The 21,955-nt window shown below is 44.3% G+C and overlaps 1 protein-coding gene across 2 annotated transcripts; it reads left to right on the top strand.

Annotated features, from left to right (window-relative positions):
• Positions 1-951: 951 nt before the first annotated feature.
• Positions 952-21,917, top strand: LOC140314539 (clathrin heavy chain 1-like). 2 transcript variants are annotated; one of them, XM_072392804.1, is made up of 33 exons: positions 952-1,328; positions 2,898-3,105; positions 5,811-6,079; positions 6,223-6,384; positions 6,571-6,684; positions 6,991-7,164; positions 8,888-9,085; positions 9,276-9,476; positions 9,845-9,997; positions 10,139-10,261; positions 10,443-10,580; positions 10,847-11,011; positions 11,117-11,297; positions 11,820-11,983; positions 12,073-12,198; positions 12,287-12,429; positions 12,538-12,772; positions 12,897-13,019; positions 13,211-13,356; positions 13,450-13,633; positions 13,786-13,978; positions 14,116-14,273; positions 14,388-14,552; positions 14,694-14,801; positions 15,075-15,242; positions 15,335-15,484; positions 15,573-15,704; positions 15,856-15,966; positions 16,092-16,262; positions 16,383-16,604; positions 17,511-17,531; positions 20,092-20,167; positions 20,278-21,917. In XM_072392804.1, the coding sequence occupies exons 1-33, from the start codon at positions 1,287-1,289 to the stop codon at positions 20,412-20,414; spliced, it is 5,061 nt and encodes a 1,686-aa protein (XP_072248905.1). In that variant the 5' UTR covers positions 952-1,286; the 3' UTR covers positions 20,415-21,917. The 2 variants fall into 2 exon arrangements, with proteins under 2 accessions (XP_072248905.1, XP_072248906.1); XM_072392805.1 differs by lacking the exon at positions 17,511-17,531.
• Positions 21,918-21,955: the final 38 nt, after the last annotated feature.

Below are 21,955 nucleotides of genomic sequence, written 5' to 3'. Positions count from 1 at the left end.
TCATCTTTCGCTTCCTGTTTGACCATTTCTTTGAATTTAAAATTGGGAAAAGTTGATCAGTCATGGCCGTACCACACAAAGTTCTTTGCACTGAAATCTTAACGCAACGTCTTGGATAAACATTTAGAGTTCGAGTCCGGCTTCAGAGGTTTTGAACAGAAAATGCATATTTTTGTCATATTAGATGCAGAATTACAGCGACAGCTGAGACAATCTAAAACCCTCCAGAGAGGAGGGTGAATGTGAATAAAGCTATGAACTTCAATGATTTGGACACTGTTGCAAAAGATGAGGGGTCCAAAACCCCAGCAGCGATATTCAAACAGCTCCTTCAAAAAACAAACAAAAAAAAAACAGTTTGGTTGCTTTTCATTAATTTCTAAAGGAAGAGAACAAATTACTTTTGACATTTTGGTTGTATGGATAAAAAGTATAAAATAACTAAAATGAGCCCTTCATTTACAACCTTAAGTCAATATAATTTACAGATAGAAGAAATAAAAACCTGGTAATGTAAAAGCTGTAAAATAAAAGGTTACCAGTGTTCATCACTGTTTAGTTCATGGTGAAATTTCACCTTCAAAACAGCAAATCTGCACAGAGTCAGTCTTTAGTGTCTAGTTATATTACAATTTCATTAGCAGGATTTATTATTATTAATCTACTAATTTTGACATTCCTTGCCTGTATTATCTTATCTGCAGTATTTCTCTTTGAAGGGTTATTTCAGACCTAATGAGCCTTAAAAGGTATGTATTAGGTTTTGTTTTGTTTATTTTAAATAAAAAAACTAATTTGTTGAATTGACGCACCGGGCTCAGTTTTAAGTTGGTTTTACAGGATACAGTCTGTGAAACTCAAATAAAACGAGTTATTCTTGGTTACGTTTACAAACTTAAAATTGTTCGCATGGGAGCAGAGCCAGTGTCCTTCCAGAGCTCCCTGGATGCTTCCGGATTGGGAAAGCTCTCGGCTCTGAGCTGCTTCCGCCGCCATTGCGGATTTCAGCGAGAAGATCAGCCATAGCCGCTGCTTTCCATCGATGCAGTGCAGAAAGCATACACAGCCGGGGGGATAAACTGAACATTTTCACTGGCGCCAGAAATCGGAAACACGACTGATAACACTACATATAGCATTTTTTTTCCCACCGTGACACCGTTTTCACTGACTGGCTCCGACCTACACGCACAGTGAGGAGGTCGTAGCTAGCGCGGTGCTACTGCCTAGCTAGCTAGCTGCACGGCTAGAATTTCAGGACTCCGGAGAAGCTCAAGAAAACCAACATGGCTCAAATCCTGCCTATCCGCTTCCAGGAGCACCTGCAGGTATGTGGAGACATATAACCGCTAGACTAGCTATAGAAACCTCATAATTCACATTATTCGACGATTTCCTCGCAAAATAACCATTTGACAGCTTGCTAGCCTAGCTAATGTTAAACGTCAATACCCTCAGCGAATGAATGACCTCCCCTCCCCCGTTTAGCCAGCAGCTAATAACTAGCTTCCTACGCTAGCCCCTTTCATTCATCACACTTAACGCTTTTCCCAGTCGACACGACGTTAGCTGTCTGATAAAGTATTTCACGCACTGATGGCTGAAACTAATGCAACGTTACATCCTTCGACAGACCTCTACGAATGTATATTTTCTCATAACGTTTGATGAATGTCTTGCTACATTCAGATTAGCTAATAGCTTTTGCAGTAGCTTGTTAACCGTTACAGTTTCTGGGTCGTGAGGGGTGTCGGAGTCACGTAATTTAATTATAAGCACCGCTAGACATTTCAGTCACTGATTGGGATGCTATCATAAATTATCGTCAGCAAAAGAGGTCATAATGTAGCCATGGCGCTAACTGTCCCACGGACCCCCGGGATGATCATGCGTTCGGCGATGCGCTTAAACTAGTATTTGTGAAACCGCGGTCAGCTGCAGTCTGACGAGACTTGGTACTATACGACGTCATACTAAAAGGTTTTGTCACGACACACATTTACAGTTGAAGGGAGGATGAGATCATTCAGTAGCGGTTTCTGGTTCTAGTCTAACGTTATTGTCCTTTCGAGTGATGGGAACCAGACGGTCCATCAGTGTGAATGAAAGTAATTCGCACATACATGACTACATACTTGCATATATATATATGTATATATGTGTGTGTGTGTGTGTGTGTGTGTGTGTTAAATTCAAAGCCTAGATTTTTGGGTTCTCGAATTTCTTTCGGGATCTCACTACCACCTTCACCTAACGTTTTCATACTATGAGAGTGCATGGAAGCTCAATGTCATTGGATTTTTACAATATCCCAGTGCATAGGAAAATGATATTTTCCTGAGTTTTAGTAACCTGTATACATTCTCTTTCTGGTTTTGCCATGTATATGCCACAAGGTGCTCTGGTAGAAACTAAGGTCCAAACACTTCATTCTGGACTCTCTCTACCGGTGGTGTGACCCATCTGTACCCAAGCTCAGAAACCTGGGTTACTTTTGATTAATTATTGTGATTTTCATTCTCACTGCAGAGAACATATCCCAAGTATGCCCATAACACTGGAGCCCTAAACTAATTTAATGTTTGCTAATTTAAGAAAATTAGGATACAGGATTAATCATCATAAACAAGTAAATGACCGATGGGTTTGGCTGCGTTAGCTTTGCAGATATGTTCCTAATAAACAGGCAACTTGCTTACACAATTGCTAAGTCTATAATCCTGGTCTTACTTTTTACTTTGGACTTATTTGTCATACAGTGTCCCTTGTTCACTTGGATTTTTTCACATTGTCATATTGACGTTGTTTGATATATTTCCATACTGAACATGAGTCAGGACCCTTTCACTGTAAGCCGTGGTGTCGCCTCTAAAATGGTTGTTGCGTTGATTTGACAGCTCCAGAACTTGGGCATCAACCCGGCCAACATTGGCTTTAGCACTCTAACTATGGAGTCCGACAAGTTCATCTGCGTACGGGAGAAAGTGGGCGAGCAGGCCCAGGTCGTCATCATTGACATGGCCGACCCCAACAATCCCATCCGCAGGCCCATCTCTGCCGACAGCGCCATCATGAACCCGGCGAGCAAAGTCATTGCCCTTAAAGGTAAGATGGAGCTTAAATACTTATAGCACTGTTAGCACGTAGCGAGTGTGCGAGGTTTGTCAAAGCACATAAACTTAAAAGTTAACCGTTAACATTATGGGCTGGTTTCTTGCTACTTTGCTTCTCTTATACACTGGGTCATTTGTGTAGATTTTTTTTGTGTCGTCAGTTACGTAGCTGTCACAGTCTGCTTTTCATTTTGATGTTCATAAGTAGACCACCCCATCTCTGTTTGTCGACAACAATGACTGAAGTATAGCGTAACAGATTTCCATGTTAAACACAGTGATGTTTTTAAGACAGTATTAAGGAAATGTTATGCTGTCATGAATGCTTTGTCTATTTTTGCTTGTTTTTGCTCTTTTTTTCATTTCTTACGGCTCTCTTATGTTTGCAGACGGTGAGTTGAACTTTACATATCATGAGTTTTCAAAGTGATTCTGTATGCACTGTCTTGAAATGTTTGCACTGTACCGACAGTCATTTTATTTGATGCTTGAAAAAAAGAAAAATAATAGCGTAAGCAGCCAGTAACGCAGTTATTATAGCTTAAAGGAGTGTGTTTATTTGATTTGTTTGTGTGTTTGTCTTGTTTGCTATATTGTACATATATTTTCTATTACGGCTGACCATTTTCCAAAACATACTGTACTGGATATATTTAAGTACCTCTGTTCTTCATTGACTTTTGTACAGTATGAAAATGACAATTTAAAAGGCTTAAAATGAGCCCCGAAAAAGATAATTTGCAAACAACACCCTGCTTGCATGTATCTCTTCCTGTTGTTGTGTGGTGATCAAACTGCACACATGATGGTGTTGGAGCTGAACAAATGCTAAAAACACTGAAGAAGTTGACTTAGAATTGACAAAACAAGGAGCAAACACACATCTATTTGGCTGCATTTATGTTCAAGAGCAGAAAGTAGAGGAACCGCAGCATTCATTCATGTTGTTGTGTTAGTTGTAAGATAATTGTTGCAAAAGTGTTTTAAGTTTGATTATTTTGGAGAAGTCAGTCACCTTTGGGAAATGGTCAGTGGTAATATGTGGGAGACAGTAGTAAAAGCACTAAAACACGAAGGGTAAAGAAAAAACAGTGACACTTAACTAATGAAATGAGCCGGCGGAATGGAATAGAAGATAGAATTATTTGCTGTTGGCTTGTGACCGTATAAGTTGATCAGATTCACATATATATATATATATATATATATATATATATTGGTAATGATGATCGTGGGAATCTCCATGAAATCAGACTTATAGACAAAATAATGGAGCCACTGAATGAGTTGGTATAGATTTATCACACGCAGTCCTTTGACTTGTGTGAACTACACAGCGAAGCTTTATGCTACGGCAGGTAAAGGGACTGGGTCCACTCACATGTCATAAGTCAAAGTTTTAAGGGGCTTAAAAAAGCTTGTGTGTGTTAAATCGTCTGTAGTTTGAGCTAACCTCACCATAAACCTTTAAGATTATTACAAGAAGACGAATATCACACAGTATTGCCAAAGTATTTGTTATGAAGCATCACAATACTGCTGTTTATGCTGTATTATCAGTTGATTTTAATTGGGGCTTGCTTTGGCCAGATTGAATCTAAGATGTATGTCTTGGGTCCAAACAATGGCGCCTCTTTCCTCCACCGACACTTAACTGGAGGAAAATAAAAATGAATGGATGTGAGCGCATCTGTACATCATCCCCTTCATCATCATCACACCCGTTTGTCCTCTTTGTGCTCTTATTTTGCTAATCCGCCTTCACATCCAACCCAAATTCACAAATTCCCCGTGTAAGGATTCAATTTCCGTGTGAATCCCTTTCGAGCTATAACAACATGCTTGGAGTCTCATGCTGCTGGTAGTTCTCGGGGTTCGAGGGCTTGAGAAAGTCTCTCACTTTGACTTGCACTGGGCACCATGTTTGTTTTTCTGCAGATGACACTTCCTAACTTATCTGGTTTTGGTTGAGAAGGCTGGTAGAAAATTTATCCCAAAACAGCATGGGAAATGATTATTTATGCTTTTGAGAAGCACGCAGTTCTTCAGCAGTAATATCTGTCAACAAGCTCCTGCGCTGCATTAGAAAATGCTGCCGGATGCACTGATGGAGGCACGTTTTTGCACACACTGTTTAGACAATGAAACTGTATCCAAGAGATTGACTAATAATTCCGTATTAGCATTGCATATAGTCAGGAAGCAAAGATATGACATTTCACCCATTGTGATAATTACAAGCCCAATGGTTGCAAATCAACCTTTTGAGCTCCAAATTTAACCTCTCCTGATGGTGCTGCTTCGCATTGTGATGAAACATTCAGCTTCTAGAAAAATTTCTGCGGCCTTCTTATGGTGTTTCAGTTGCCCTTTTGCTGGTCTTGCTTCCTGTTTTGACGGTGGCGCTGGCCTGTTTTTTTTTTTTGTTTGTTTGTTTGTTTTTCTGTTTTTTTTTTTTTTGGATGGTGCATTAGTGTAACTCAAACAAAACCCCAACTACCAATGTCTCTCCAGCAGTTGGAATAGATGCGCCCAAGTGGTTTGTTTAATCCCAAAGTCTACTGTGGGTTGTGTGTTGTAGCTCAAATCACTCGACTGATTTAGTTCAGTAAGGGCGCAGTGGGGTGTGGGTGTGGGTGGGGTTCGTGGCATTCGCCTCTGTGACGGTATGTGAACCTCGGCTCTTGGTGTTTTCAGCTGCAAAGACCCTGCAGATCTTTAACATTGAGATGAAGAGCAAGATGAAGGCGCACACGATGACAGATGATGTTACTTTCTGGAAGTGGATATCCCTCAACACCGTTGCCCTGGTCACAGACAATGCGGTCTACCACTGGAGCATGGAGGGTGACTCTCAACCAATCAAAGTCTTCGACCGTCACTCCAGCCTGGCAGGCTGCCAGATTATCAACTACCGCACCGATGCCAAACAGAAGTGGTTGCTGCTCATTGGCATTTCAGCGCAGGTAGATTAACGCTGTCTGAAGAGTCGCTTCAACCTTAATATTAAACTAGTTGGTAAATAATTTAAAAAGAAGACTGAATGCCACAATGAATTGCACACAATTGCATCCTGTGGCCTGACTTGTGGGCTCTCTCTCCTTTATAGCAAAACCGTGTTGTTGGAGCCATGCAGTTGTACTCTGTGGACAGGAAGGTGTCTCAGCCTATTGAGGGCCATGCTGCTGGCTTTGCACAGTTCAAGATGGAAGGCAACACCGAAGAGTCGACCCTGTTTTGCTTTGCTGTGCGCGGACAGGCAGGAGGCAAAGTATGAGCCAGCAGTGCAAAGCCTTGATAAGGGGATCAGGGCTCACTTGTTTTTTTTTTTTTAGAAGTAGAAATAAGGAATGCATTGAAAAGTATCCAAAAACAGATTTTAATGTATGCAAAAGCCGAAGCACGTACCAAAATAGCCTCACTTCCTCATTTTGCCTTCACTATTTGTGGCTTCTAGCTTCATATCATTGAAGTGGGGACTCCACCAACTGGGAACCAGCCATTTCCAAAGAAAGCTGTGGATGTTTTCTTTCCCCCAGAAGCCCAAAATGACTTCCCTGTGGCCATGCAGGTACAAAACATGCAGTTCACTACATAGAACTTGTGGGGGCTGTTGTTTTTATTCTTTTAAAGAAGGACTCAAGTTTGAAGGGAAACTGATCTCCAACAGCTTAATTTATTATCGTTGCCATCAGGATTTTGTATAAGGGAGTGTTTTTGATAATTATATTATTGATAAGCCATTCTGAACTATCCCTCCATGTCTCACAGACTGGAGCCTGTCAATACTTCATTAGCTTTTAGTTCAGTGTCCTGCTGCAGGGTGTTTTAGTAATAAGCTTTATGTATAACCTCACGTCTCTTTCTGTCAATCTAGATCAGTTCCAAGCAAGATGTCGTCTTTCTCATCACCAAATACGGCTACATCCACCTGTATGACTTGGAGACTGGAACTTGCATCTACATGAACAGGATCAGTGGGGAGACCATTTTTGTCACAGCCCCCCACGAACCCACTGCTGGTATCATCGGAGTAAACAGAAAAGGACAGGTACTCTTTACGTTGAAAAAAAGTTCAATTTCTATTGACATGATGGCATTTAATACGTTTAAAATATGCAAATGCTTTAAAGCAGGGCCCTAAGAACAAATATTAAGGGTGCACCAGTTGTTATCATCTGATATGACTCCTCAATGATGTGATTGGCAGCCACTAAAAAGCACGATCAGGAAGGCCAATTGTTTGCTCTAATTATTTTCATTTGTTGGGGAAAAAATAGTTTTTTCATGGAGGGGGGAGAGTTGCACCATCTCAAGCAAAACCTATTGGAGGGCAAGGTGCCCTCTCAGAACTGGAGTTTAGTCATTGAACTGTTATTTATCTTCAGCTACTGAGGCTTCATATCCAGGTTGGATAACACACACATACGCTTGATTAAATGATATAAACAAAAAACCATGCGCTCACTCGATGGCGTTAACAGGAAAGCGTTGCTTTAACTTCACCAACCTGAATCTTGAGACAGATGCTCAATGTAAAGTAGTTAACGCAAAGCTTATTAGTATATATGCACAGACAGCATCACTGTACCCATTAGCAGTAGCTGTAGCTGTATTTATACGATTAACACTAAGATTCATTGTTAATTATCAAGGACTGACAGTAATTACAGTCTTGCAGAGTGAATCTTATTTGTACTTGGAGAATAAATGATGTGCTTATGTCCTTATTTGGAGCACTCAGCTCTTAATAATTTTCCAGAGGAATAGTCAAGTTCATCATACAGTTTCACATGTATTTGTACAATAGATCCTGTTGTCAATCCTCTGAAAACCGAGCATTCATTTAAAATCACTGTACAGTAAACTAATTTCTAAATCGGTGCCAGCCGGCGACTCGGCAGTAACAGCCCTACACAACACTTTAGTTTATGCACATGCTCGACATTTGTTGGTGATTCACTTTCCCTGTGGTATGTCAGCCAATCTCTGTATCAGCGTGGGTCCTTGGATGTGACCTTGACTGTGTGGGGGGAAAAGAAAGAAAGAAAAAGAAATCACGCCGCAGCACCAGTTCCAGTGTCAGGCAGCATGTGACAACCACAGCAGGGAGGCTAAGCTTGGCAGGGCAGGCTGCACGATCTAATCCTGTTATTTCTTTTGGCCCGTAGCTGCTGGTCCTCCATACACAGCTCAGTGTGCCGCTCATTACCACAAGCATGAGTCAATCTTTATGTGTAGGTTAGCAATGTTGCAAGACGACGTCTTAGGATGTGAGGGACTTAAATCTGTTTTTGCTTACAGAGGTGTGTGCAGGGCTTGAACGTGAGGTGTTTCTCACAGACTGTGTGTTGACTTTCCCGCAGTTTTTGCTTTAAGCACATTTGGTGTCGGGCTTAACAAGAATGACTAAACATTCTCTGCTACTTAGTGTCACTTTTCATGTAAATCATGGCTACTTTAAATCCTGGCTTGGGATTGGTTTGAAGGTGTTTAATCTTTCCTTACTGAGCACTTTTTGACTTTGGTGTTTGTTTAATATTCTAAGTTAAATGTGGATATGAGTAAAATATGTTAAAGTAAAGTAACCATAAGAAGAGTAAAGATGGTCCATTTGGATTTGAAAACAACTGCTTGTTGCAGAATAGTCACAGTACACAGAATTCTCTAAAGAATAATCCAGATACTGCATTAGACTCCAAAACTGTGTTCCCATCCATCAGGTAACTGGTGTGTACAGATGAGAGAACATTTGCACCCGTGTGCTTTTCCAGGTGCTGTCAGTGTGCGTTGAGGAGGAGAACATCATTCCCTACATCACTAATGTGCTCCAAAACCCGGACCTGGCGCTTCGCATGGCTGTACGCAACAACCTTGCCGGTGCTGAGGAGCTTTTCGCTCGCAAGTTCAACACTCTCTTTGCAGCAGGGAATTACTCAGAAGCTGCTAAGGTAGCAGCCAATGCACCCAAGGTACTGCCAGCCTGCCTTCATGCACTCCAACAACATGACACCAAAGCTCAGACTGTTCAGATTAAGTGGACTTCTATAGCTTAACACGTTAAACACCCAAGGGTGTTTGTAACACAGGTTTAGCCTGATATATATACATCAAAGGTTTCCTATATAAATCCTCTTAACCCCCCCCCCCTTTTCAATTCAGGGTATTCTGCGGACCCCAGACACAATCCGAAGGTTCCAAAGCGTTCCAGCCCAACCAGGCCAGACTTCACCTTTGCTCCAGTACTTTGGCATCCTGCTGGACCAAGGCCAGCTTAATAAGTTTGAGTCTCTGGAGCTGTGCAGGCCTGTTCTTCAGCAAGGCCGCAAACAGCTACTGGAGAAATGGCTGAAGGAAGACAAGGTATGTGTCCAGTGGTTGTTACAATGAGAGGGAAAATAAAATCTTAACTACAATCTGCCCTTACAGATGGTACCAATACATTCACAGGGCTGAATTTTCATACTTTGATTTGGATTTTCTGAGTGAAGTGATTTTTGCAAAATCTTCCCATGAAAGCAAGGGTGATGCCTCCATCATCTAAATGTTACCAATTAAAAGTTGGTGCAGTTTTTTCTAAAATGATGTCCAAAGGCTTGTTTGTTTTAAAAAGTTTTAAAGCCATCTCTGCTGTTCACCCAGCTGGTTCATGAATGACTTTGTCTTGGATTCATTTCTCTTCTAAATCCCTTGGCTTTGTTTTTAACATCAGCTGTTGTGTGTGTTTTTAGCTGGAATGTTCTGAGGAGCTTGGAGACTTGGTGAAGTCTGTAGATCCTACTCTGGCCCTCAGTGTCTACCTGAGAGCCAACGTCCCCAATAAAGTCATTCAGTGCTTTGCAGAGACTGGACAGTTCCAGAAGATTGTCCTTTATGCCAAAAAGGTTTGTGATGACTGAATTTGAATTGCAAGTTGATTGTGTTTGACACAACATTGGAATTGAGGAGGAGCGGTTGTTGTCCAAGTTAATTTGTTTTTATAATGGGATTCAGTGATGAGAGCTATGGATCTGTCATTACTGTAGGTGGGCTACACCCCAGACTGGATCTTTCTGCTCAGGAACGTAATGCGGATCAGTCCAGAGCAGGGCCTCCAGTTCTCCCAGATGCTGGTTCAGGATGAAGAGCCCCTTGCAGACATTACACAGGTACATGCGCTTCTCGTTGCACTTAGACTTCTTTTCACAGTGGTAGCCTAAAATGTAGACCCTGTAACTATTAACATAATAGCTTTCAATTGGAATTACGCAGTGGCTACAGCCTTACCATCAGAACCTAAACAAATACGGCGAAGGACACATTGAACATCTCTGTTGTTTGTTTCTTCAGATCGTTGATGTGTTCATGGAGTACAACCTGATCCAGCAGTGCACATCCTTCCTGCTCGATGCCCTGAAGAACAACAGGCCCATGGAAGGACCACTGCAGACGCGTTTGCTGGAAATGAATTTGGTCCACGCACCACAGGTACACACACACACACACACACACACACACACCAGTGACCAGCTGGTGTCATTGAACTAACACAGATGAGTTAATTTGAATGAATTAATCAGAATTTTCGGTGCCATTTTTAATTTTTTTAAAAGAATATCTTCAGATACACACTTTTGGAATTATTTTTATTTTTTCTAAATTAAAACTTTTGCTGCCCCTGTTTAACATGTTCTCGTGGCTTCAAAGCTTCAACTGGTACTGAAATGTGTGCGTCCCCATGTCTTGTCTTAAAGGTTGCAGATGCCATCCTGGGCAATCAGATGTTCACCCACTACGATCGCGCCCACGTGGCACAGCTGTGTGAGAAGGCTGGTCTCCTGCAGAGGGCACTGGAGCATTACACTGATTTGTATGACATAAAGCGCGCTGTGGTGCACACACACCTTCTCAATCCAGAGGTACAACACAGACAGAAAACACCCAAACTAACAGAACTGCATATGTCTTAAAGAACTACGATCACTGCAGTTGCATTGTTGAATCTTTTCTGTTCGTCTTTGCAGTGGCTGGTGAATTTCTTTGGCTCCCTCTCGGTTGAGGACTCTCTGGAGTGTCTGAGGGCCATGTTGTCTGCCAACATCCGGCAGAACCTGCAGATCTGCGTGCAGGTTGCCTCCAAGTACCACGAACAGCTTTCAACTCAATCCCTCACTGAACTTTTTGAGTCATTCAAGAGCTTCGAGGGTAAGTTGCCGACACGTCAAGGTATAAGCAGCCTCTCTTAGTGGACCTCATCATCTCCATCCCAAAAGGTCCAAACTTAGTTGGTGTAAGGTCTCAGGTAGAGCAGGCATTTGTGTGCTGGTTACTGCTGAGATTTGCTGCTTCATGCTCCACTCAGCCCAAGATGAAGGCATGTGTGTAAATACAGGCTGAGAAATGGCTTGTTAATTAAATACGAAGGAATCATTTGGTAATGGCTTGTTGTTGCTTATGTATATTAGCCAAGCTTAAAACAAGCTGGTATGGTGAAAGCTGTCTGCTTCACAACTTATTTTTAGTTTGTGATCAAGAGATTATACTTTCAGAAAAGCAAACTCTGAAGAAGTGTTAACACCTCTAATGTTAATAACAGTCATGATTATGGACACTGTGGGGCTCGTGAAACGGCCATCGTCCGGAGTTCATGTATGAGAGCTGTAAAAAATAAATAACTGCATTTAGTTTCCCGGTTGATTTGGATTTTCCTTTGTGTGTGTCTCTCAGGTCTCTTCTACTTCTTGGGTTCCATTGTGAACTTCAGCCAGGATCCAGAGGTCCACTTCAAGTATATCCAGGCAGCCTGCAAAACAGGCCAGATCAAAGAGGTGGAGAGAATCTGCAGAGAGAGCAACTGTTACGATCCTGAGCGTGTGAAGAACTTCCTCAAGGTAAGAAGCAGTCAAATAAACCTTTCTGACATTCAACAAATGCAAAGAATATTTTGCCAGTAACATTTCTGAATATCTCCCCCCAACAGGAGGCCAAGCTTACCGACCAGCTGCCTTTAATCATCGTGTGTGACCGCTTTGATTTTGTTCACGACCTGGTTCTGTACCTTTATCGCAACAGCCTGCAGAAATACATCGAGATCTATGTCCAGAAGGTAAGATGCCACATTTAGAGGAGCGGTGGGCTCCTCTTTTTCCGCCGCTGGACTGAAATCATCTACATCTTTTTATCATTTATTCCAGGTGAACCCAAGCCGTCTGCCAGTAGTCATTGGAGGGTTATTGGATGTGGACTGTGCTGAGGATGTGATTAAGAACCTGATCTTGGTTGTGAGAGGACAGTTCTCCACAGATGAACTTGTTGCTGAAGTGGAGAAAAGAAATCGGTGAGAATGAAGAAGGAAGCGGCGAGACAGAGGAGAATCATCCTCAAACCACAGTGTTGCACCATGACAGTATTTTTTGTTCTTGACTGCGTTTCTGTCTCTGCGCAGACTGAAGTTGTTGCTGCCCTGGCTGGAGGCTCGTATTCACGAAGGCTGTGAGGAGCCTGCAACCCACAACGCTTTGGCCAAGATCTACATCGACAGCAACAACAACCCTGAACGCTTCTTAAGGGAGAACCCCTTCTATGACAGCCGCGTGGTGGGCAAGTATTGCGAGAAGAGAGACCCCCACCTGGCCTGCGTGGCTTATGAACGAGGACAGTGTGACCAGGAACTCATTCATGTAAGTTTCAAACTGCAGTCATTTTCAGTGTAGCTTGTAACGCCTTCTGGCTGTTTTTCTTTCAGTCGTGTTTCCGAGCTGTTGTGGTTGCTCGCGGTAACGACTTTTCTACGTCACGCTTTAGGTGTGCAATGAGAACTCGCTGTTCAAGAGTCTGTCTCGATACCTTGTGCGTCGCAAGAACCCGGAGCTGTGGGCAAGCGTGCTGCTGGAGACCAACAACTACAGAAGGCCACTCATTGACCAGGTCTGACCTTAAAAAGTTCCACAAATTCCAGACTGAGTTAGACTTGAGTTTCGGGCCAAGCCAAAATCCAAATCTGGCCTGGCACACGTTGCTGTGAAGCGAGGGGAATTGCTTGCCAGCAGATATCATTGTGTTTCCTCAGTGCGAGGTCAGCTGTAGTGCATCAAGTGTGTCGTCCCTCTCTGCTGCAGGTTGTCCAAACAGCCTTATCGGAGACCCAGGATCCAGAGGAAGTGTCTGTCACAGTCAAGGCCTTCATGACTGCCGACCTTCCCAATGAGCTCATTGAGCTTTTGGAAAAGATTGTTCTGGACAATTCTGTCTTCAGCGAGCACAGGTGATGCGTCTGCCATCTAAACACTGGATACAAGTGTCTTAAGGTATCATTTATAAGCTGTTTACTGAAAAGCTGCTGTCTTGGTTGTTCTAGAAACCTCCAGAATCTGCTCATTCTGACAGCCATTAAAGCTGATCGGACACGTGTTATGGAGTACATTAACCGTCTGGACAACTACGACGCCCCTGACATTGCTAACATCGCCATCAGCAACGAGCTGTTTGAGGAGGCTTTTGCTATTTTTAGGAAATTCGATGTCAACACCTCTGCGGTGCAGGTGAGTGTGTTTCTTATGGACTGCGATGCTTTTTAAATACGCTGTGGTGAAGTCAACCTTCAGTTAAAAGCCTTGTTGAAATGGCCAGAGAAGTGTTCTAGAAGCATTACAGACGTTGCTCTTCATTCATTAGGATTTTGTTTTGTTTCCAGGTTCTGATTGAACACATTGGCAACCTAGACAGAGCTTATGAATTTGCAGAGCGCTGCAATGAGCCCCCAGTGTGGAGTCAGCTGGCAAAGGCCCAGCTTCAGAAGGGTCTGGTCAAAGAGGCGATCGACTCTTACATCAAGGCCGATGACCCCTCTGCTTACATGGAGGTGGGGCAGGCTGCAGCCCAAAGCGGTAAGAGGATCTTTCTCATATTAGCCGATTTGTCACTCTATCCTTGATCTCTTTACCGAAGACACTTTGGGGTTTGGGGAAAGGTACCGTTGGTGGGTTTTAGCGTGAAACTGATGGGAGCTGGTTGCTGTGTGCAGGGAACTGGGAGGACCTGGTGAAGTTTCTGCAGATGGCCCGTAAGAAGGCCCGCGAGTCATACGTTGAGACGGAGCTGATCTTTGCCCTGGCCAAGACCAACCGCCTGGCTGAGCTGGAAGAGTTCATCAATGGTCCCAACAATGCTCACATTCAGCAAGTAGGTGCTTGGACCCACACAGACATGCAGCACACACTCACAGATGTGCAGCCGTTGCCACTCAGCTCTCTGTTAACTGCTCTCAACTTCACTTTCTGCACATCTTCCCCTCAGGTGGGTGATCGTTGCTATGACGACAAGATGTACGAAGCAGCCAAACTGCTTTACAACAACGTGTCCAATTTTGGCCGTCTGGCTTCCACGCTGGTGCACCTGGGAGAATACCAGGCAGCTGTGGATGGAGCCCGCAAAGCCAACAGCACCCGCACCTGGAAGGAGGTGAGGAGCGACAAAGCAGTCACAGTTTAACTCTCTGAGAAGAGAAAAGAGTAAAAGAATCCTGTCTTCTTCGCCGACTGAGCCTCAGCCTTCTGCTAGTACATGAAACAAGTTGTGCTCTTGGGTTATCTGCTCTTCCAGGTGTGTTTTGCTTGTGTGGATGGGAAGGAGTTCCGTCTTGCCCAAATGTGTGGCCTGCATATTGTCGTCCATGCCGATGAACTGGAGGAACTCATCAACTACTACCAGGTATGTAAGGTAACTGGTGCTAGTGTTAAACGGGCCACTTACTGGGTGCATGCACTGTTAAGAATCTAGCCCTTACTTTAATAGAATCCATTTGCTTTTCTTGCCTGTAGAGTTAAATATGTGATCAAAATGTTGTAAAAGTTAATCAGACACGTAAAGAACAGGACAGGAAGCTGCACTTTTCAGTCAGTTTATCTTCAGCGTGTGCGAACACGAGTTGCCTCGTGAGAGTTTCCGTTGACGTCATTATGTCCGCGCATCTTTATTCTGCAGGACCGTGGTTATTTTGAAGAACTGATCACCATGCTGGAGGCCGCTCTGGGGCTGGAACGTGCTCACATGGGCATGTTCACCGAGCTGGCAATCCTGTACTCCAAATTTAAACCCCAGAAGATGAGGGAACACCTGGAGCTCTTCTGGTCCCGTGTCAACATTCCAAAGGTAGGAGCGTGAAACCTATTCATCTTTGTTATTAACCTTTGAGCATGAAGGAAAAAGACACGTTCATGAAATACTGTGGGTGTCCGTTTCAGGTTCTCAGGGCAGCTGAGCAGGCCCACCTCTGGGCAGAGCTGGTGTTCCTCTATGACAAGTATGAGGAATATGACAATGCCATCATCACCATGATGAACCATCCAGCTGATGCCTGGAAGGAGGGCCAGTTCAAAGACATTGTCACTAAAGTAAAGAAGAAAAAAAAACAATTTATCTTTTTACCTGGAGTAAAAATGATTTGTGGATGGTAAGCTGAATGTCTGTTTGTCGCTGCAGGTGGCGAACGTTGAGCTGTACTACAAGGCCGTCCAGTTTTATCTGGAGTTCAAACCGTTGTTGCTGAACGACCTGCTCATCGTTCTCTCTCCTCGACTGGATCACACCCGCGCCGTCATCTTCTTCAGCAAGGTTTTGTGCTGTTACTGCTTCCCTGGGAGGGGCAAAAATAAATGAATGAATAAGATAAAGCGAATGCTGTTGAAAAGGCTACAGCTCGCTGCGGCTGCACGAAAGAGTTTGACCAAGTGGAAACTGATGATCGCACTGTGTTTCTGTTCAGGTGAAGCAGCTGCCCCTGGTTAAACCTTACCTCAGGTCTGTCCAGAATCACAACAACAAGTCAGTGAATGAGGCGCTGAACAACCTCTTCATCACTGAGGAAGACTATGCGGTACGATGTGCTGCCATTTTTAAATCTTAACTTTCAGGCTTTTTTTCTCTTTCAGTAGCTTCATGAGTGTTTTCACACTGTTGAAATGTCAGCTCCGTCTGATCGTCTCACCTCTTTGCTTTTAGGCGCTGCGTACATCCATCGACGCGTACGATAACTTCGACAACATCTCGCTGGCTCAGGGCCTGGAGAAGCACGAGCTGATCGAATTCAGGAGGATCGCAGCGTACCTTTTTAAGGGCAACAACCGCTGGAAACAGAGTGTCGAGCTCTGCAAGAAGGACAAGCTCTATAAGGTTATAGATTGATAGTAGCACACCAGAAATGAGCTGATTGTGTTTGAAAAAAAATAAAATGGCAGCCTCGGCCGCTCTCCCTTAAACTGACTTACCGACCTGCTTTCTGTCCCCTCGCAGGACGCCATGCAGTACGCATCAGAGTCCAAAGACACCGAGCTGGCAGAGGAGCTCCTGGCTTGGTTCCTAGAGGAAGACAAGAAGGAGTGTTTTGCCGCCTGCCTATTCACCTGCTACGACCTGCTGCGGCCAGATGTGGTGCTGGAAACCGCCTGGCGACACAACATCATGGACTTCTCCATGCCATACTTCATCCAGGTCATGAGGGAGTATCTCTCAAAGGTGGGTTGGTCGGAGGTTGCCTGTACGGGCGGCGTGTAATGGAAACGCACGCGGCTTTGTTAAGACTCAAAAGAGAGAACGATTGACTCCTTTTCTAGATGAGAAAGATGAGCTACGTGTCGGTGATAGATTATTCCTCCTGCCGACAGATGTGAAAAGTCGTCGGGATAGTTTTTGCAAACTTGCATTGTCCGTGCTAAATGTCTGGAGTTACATTGTTGTACCACAGAAATGATTTCTCATCAAACTTAGGGCCAAGGTGTGTTTGCAAATACTATTTGACAGTAACCAGTCACACTACCAAAGGTAAAGCCCCCCCCCTGCCTCAGTGCTTCCATTTCTTTCCTCTGTTCATGCCCACCTTCCTACGCTTCTGTCAGTCATCATGTGTCATCAGCAGTGTTTCCTTTTTCATTGGGGTTTCCATCCATTCAAGCTACTTTTCCATACAAATGTGTTAGAGGAGATTCATACCTGCTGTGCTGCTCATCGTGCCATTTAGCTCTGCTTCATGGCAGAAAAACAACCTGCGTTGCTTTCATAGAAGACGGCAGACCAGGGTGAAGCACGGGCACCGTATATTTAACACTGTGCAGTATTTTTAGATCTGATTTTAGATCTGCATTTAGATTTACTGTGTCGCCCGTCAGCACTGCTGTTTTAGTTTATCTTTTCTCTTTCTAACATTTGTGTAAAACACAAAGTAAAAGATGAACGTTAACTTAGAAATCTCAAGTCAGCATTTGTATCAAAAGTGGCGTTTAACTACCCGCATCGCTCTGAGGGTGTTTCCTCTTTAAGTGACAAGTCCTCTGTTTGCTCTTTTTCTCTCTGTCAATTTCTGTTTTGGGAGACTTCCCGTTTGTTTTTTCCTCCTTAAGTTGCCTCTCTGAATTTCCTTTCCAGGTTGATGCGATAAAGGAAAAGGTGAAAGTCGAATCCATTTTCTAATCTTTCTTTTGACCCCCCCCCCCCCCCCCCCCCCCCGTCCCATAGCCTGTAGTTGGCAGGAGTAAAATTAGCAGAAACTGCATGCCTCCCCCTTCTCTTTCTCTCTCTCTCTCTCTCTCCCCCCTTCTCCCTCTCCCTCCCTCCTCATATCACTCTGCTGCTTCTGACTGTGAACTCCACATTTCCACTGGACCACCTACCCACCCGCGGGGCTCTTCACACCCATCCCTCGAGGCTCTGCTTGGTTTGCTGGTGTCCGTGATCGCTCAGTTGGTTTTTTTTCTACTTCAGAACGCTACTTTTAGAGCTAGTTTTCTTAGGTGAGATCCTCCGTGGCATTAGGTCAAATTCCTCTTCAGTCATTTCTGGTAAGATTTCCTCGGTGAGATTCCAGGTGCCCAACAGATTGCACTAAATGTTAAGGTTACTGTCAGTTACCCATATTTGTTACATACCTCATAGATAACGAGCCAGCAGTGGTTATCAGTGGTTAATGCTACTTTTATTTGAATGGCTGGTTGATTTTAGTACGTTCCACTTGGACACTGAAACTTTGTTGATTGCTAGTTTGTGTTGTTGCAAGCTTCCCTCCAACCAACTTTCTTTTTTCACCTTTGATAAATAGAGGTAGCGGGAAACTAGACTAAACTATCTTCCACATATTATCACCTTTTCTGGTGGTAAACATTTGCCTCCTGCGCCAGTGGAAACGTCAAGTCTCGGCCCAGAAGCCCAAAACGTTTGTCCCATTTGGCTTGTGGAGCCACACGGCTGAGCCAGCACGCCCAGCAGCTTTACTTCGCTGAGGGTGAAGAGCACCACTCTGGGTAGTTGCCCCCTTCTCACAGACCTGCAGATGGATTCTAACAGTGAACTGACTTGTTGCCATCACTCAGCTGCAGTCTGCCTCTACTTGTTTCCCCAAACTTGGTTCAGCAGAATCTTTGAAAGCATGTTTTCACACACCAGACATTGTAAATGTACCACAGGGCGTGGCTAAGATTTGTCAATGCTGTTTCTTAATCACGAATTTCAATCCAGAGTTGGTGGGGCTATTATTATCGCTGTGTTTGGGGCCGTAGCTTGGACTGCAGCTCAGTGCAAGACATGATCTGAGTAAGAGAGCAGCCGCTGAGGCATTATTTTTAATGAGGTGGCATCCTTTCAGAGACCTCCTGCTTTCCTTTTTGTCTGTGGCGTGCGTTCCTGCTTTCTCATCAGGTCTGATTATCCGCTGCTACTGCAAAGTGTGGTCGCTTCAGTCGACTGATTTAGAGTAAGAAGGCAAAATACAACAACCTGAGCGCGTTGTTTTAGGAAAAGAAAAAAATCTAGTTGAACGAGAAGCATGCAAACCCCCCACCACCACCACCACCACCCTCACCCCCACCCCTTCCTTCCTCGTTAGCATCAGCAGCACTCAGGCCAGGCTTGGAGACGTCGATGTTGGCTGTGCCTGCTTCTGGAAACCTCACTGGCTGAGGGAAAAAGAAAAGCATCCCCTCCACCCTCGTTCACACTCCCTCCACTCTCGCTCTCTGCCTCTCTCTTTCCTTCTCGTGCACTTGTCAAGACGAAACCGACTAAACTGCTGCTTCAGCATGTCCCTCAACCCTTCTCTTCTCAAATGACACGACAGCCTGTCTTTCCTTGATACGGCCTGCTTAACCAGATTGTTCTGAAGTAGTGCGTTAGACGGTATGTAGAGAACTGAACCCGAAACCACTTCAAGAGGGAAGCACGGTCTGTATCTCATGGACATTTCCCTCGTCCATTCTGAGGCTAAGCAGTGATATCTGAAGCTTTGTGCTGGCTGCTTAATTCTCTTGCCTTTTGTCCTTTCCCTGTCGTCGCCTGCCTCTGAGCTGCTTAGCAAACACTCGAGCACCAAAACGGGCAGCTTGTGTGATTCGTTGGGGGGGGTTTGACAGAATCACCTCAGGCTGCAGGTAGTTTTCCATCTATCACAATGAATTCCTGTGGCTCGTCCAGATGTGCGAGCATGCAGAACATTTGGATCTTCTGCTCTGATATGGACAAAAAAAAAACAATGAGTAGAAATGTTACTTGACTGGCAAGGAGTTGGTTCTCTACATACTCGTACATGTCCAGTATGTTAGAGTAGATGTCTTGAGTGGCTGGATGGTGGGACCATTATTGCCCAGTAGCTGTCTGTCTTTTTCACCCCCCTCTAATTCCCTAATTCTTTCCACAAATGAGTGGACGTCTCTCTCATAGACTGCTGTAGCCAGGCTTGATAGAGTAGCCAGTCGCTCCATTTTTGTAGTTACTCCTCTTGCCTAATGGAGGGGCACCAACACATGAGCAAGGCCTGCCTTCTGCGGCCTGTTTTTTTTATATAAATCTGGACTGTATTCGTCTTCGCCTGTCAGGAATGGTCCCATCCGTCAGCCAGTGAAATAACCCCGAGGTCAGTTTTTACAAAGCGGGCTTCTCAGCCCTTGCTCTTAAAGAGCCCCGTCGCCAGCACTTTAGCTCGAAGTCTGACGCGTTTTCGATGTTGTGTTTTCCACAGGTGGACAAACTCGAAGCCTCGGATTCTCTGAGGAAACAGGAGGAGCAGGCTACAGAGTCTCAACCCATTGTTTACGGTAAAACACCGTCTCACGAATGTGCTGCAGTGATCCGGTTTTTACACTTTTGAAGAACTCGAGTGCGTTTGACCAAACAACTACAGCCGTGCTGTTTTTAACTGTTGCAGGCACACCGCAGCTCATGCTCACAGCGGGACCCAACGTGGCCGTGCCTCCTCAGCAGGCGTACGGCTACGGCTACACGGCAGCAGCGGCGCCAGGCTACGCCCAGCCGCCACAGGCCAGCTTCGGTTACGGCATGTGAACGCCCGACCACTCCGACCTCCCAGCCCCGTTCCTTCCATTCGTCCTCTCTTTGCGTTCTCACCGGCTTCCCATGGTCTTCTACTCACAACAGGGGGCCACGAGCAAGCGGCAGCCCACTCTCGCTCCGAGTACTCTATTTTTTTTATTCTGTTCTCCGGTTACATGAGAAAACAGTTAATGGCATCGAAAGACTTTTATTTGTATTGTTTGAAAGATATTGGACCACATGTTTGTTTTTTTTCACATTCCATATTTATGACGACTTATTTAGAATTATTTTGTGTTTGTGCGTTTATGTTAATGTCATTGTTTTTTTTTTTTTTATTGGTTTGTGCAAAAGTGGACTTGCTAAAGTTCAGCAACGAACCGTTGAAGTAGGTGGAGGAGCATTGGATTTTGCACTCGTGAAGAAATTAATGTAGAGAAGCTCTTACTTTCGATGTACTGAACACGTGAACGGCGTCCATTGTCTTGTTTGTCTGTAAAATGCATTTCATCGTTGTATATTCTGAGGGGGAAAAAAAGTTACGTAAAATATTGAACATATATTGCCATTTCAATGGCTATAGCTAGCAACACTAAGTAATGATAGTATATTCTGCACAAGTGTGTAGCTTTATGGAGTTTTAAATGCATACGGACGTATGTCACTGTGTGACTGGTGGTATGTGTGTGTGTGTGTGCGCCTGCGTGTGTGTGACCTGAAGGTCTAAATAAGAATTTTAACCCTCCCTCCAGCCTGTACGGGGCTGTCCACCCCACCCTAGATGTTAGCTCTTCATCCGCTCCATGTATTGAGGTGACCTCTTGTGCCGTGTACAGTGCTTGTGTGAGACTGTATCTGTGTATGTGCAAGGATGGGACCACAGCTACCAAACCCCAGGACCCCCTAATCGTGTGTGTGTGCGTGTGTGTGTGTATTTACTCTGAACCTTCCTCGTGCTGAGGTCCGTGTATGCCAGGTGTCGTGGTGTTTCCCTTGGTCACCGATACTTTTTTTTTTTCTTTTCTTTTCTCCCTGCGTGTACAGATGTGAACATGACAAACTGAACACTTCTAGATGGAGACCCCCACCTTGTCTGTCCTCCACCCACTCCCCTGTCCCTTTCCCTCCTTTGTTGATGCTTTGCGGCAGCGACAAACGAGGCGGAACAAGGCGGGCTGGTGGAACCTTTGGTGTTCTAATGACAGCTTGATAAAGATCCATAAACACTCCTGTAGGTTGTGTATTTAGATGGTTACGATGAAGAAATCAGGTCTCTGTTCATCCAGTTCTTTGTCAGGAATGGTGTGGAATAAGAGCCTGTTATTTACCTTGATGTACTTAACTTCCTTACATGCTTTAAGCTGTGTGTGTAAAGTGTCATCCTAACCCTAACATAAGTTTCATTCCTTTATGTTGTCATGCATATTAATGATAAAAGGGGTTCTGTCATTGATATGTGAAAGAATATGACTTAACTGAAAGGGAAATACTAGCCTAAATAAATATGAAAAATAGCCTCCGGTCTCCTCTCTGATACATTATTTCCTGTCACA

Source organism: Leuresthes tenuis, unplaced genomic scaffold, assembly GCF_036924035.1.
Source record: "Leuresthes tenuis unplaced genomic scaffold, fLeuTen1.0.hap1 SCAF_9, whole genome shotgun sequence".
Lineage (NCBI taxonomy): Eukaryota > Metazoa > Chordata > Actinopteri > Atheriniformes > Atherinopsidae > Leuresthes > Leuresthes tenuis.
The sequence above is the reverse complement of the archived record's forward strand: the minus strand, read 5'-3'. Positions and strand labels throughout refer to the sequence as shown.

Bases quoted from the DNA above. Each gene is read 5' to 3' on its own strand.
- LOC140314539 (XM_072392804.1), top strand. From the start codon at position 1,287: ATGGCTCAAATCCTGCCTATCCGCTTCCAGGAGCACCTGCAG. The intron at 11,298-11,819 runs GTAAGTTGCCGA...TGTGTCTCTCAG, and splicing joins GTCATTCAAGAGCTTCGAGG to GTCTCTTCTACTTCTTGGGT. The intron at 16,263-16,382 runs GTTATAGATTGA...GTCCCCTCGCAG, and splicing joins AGAAGGACAAGCTCTATAAG to GACGCCATGCAGTACGCATC.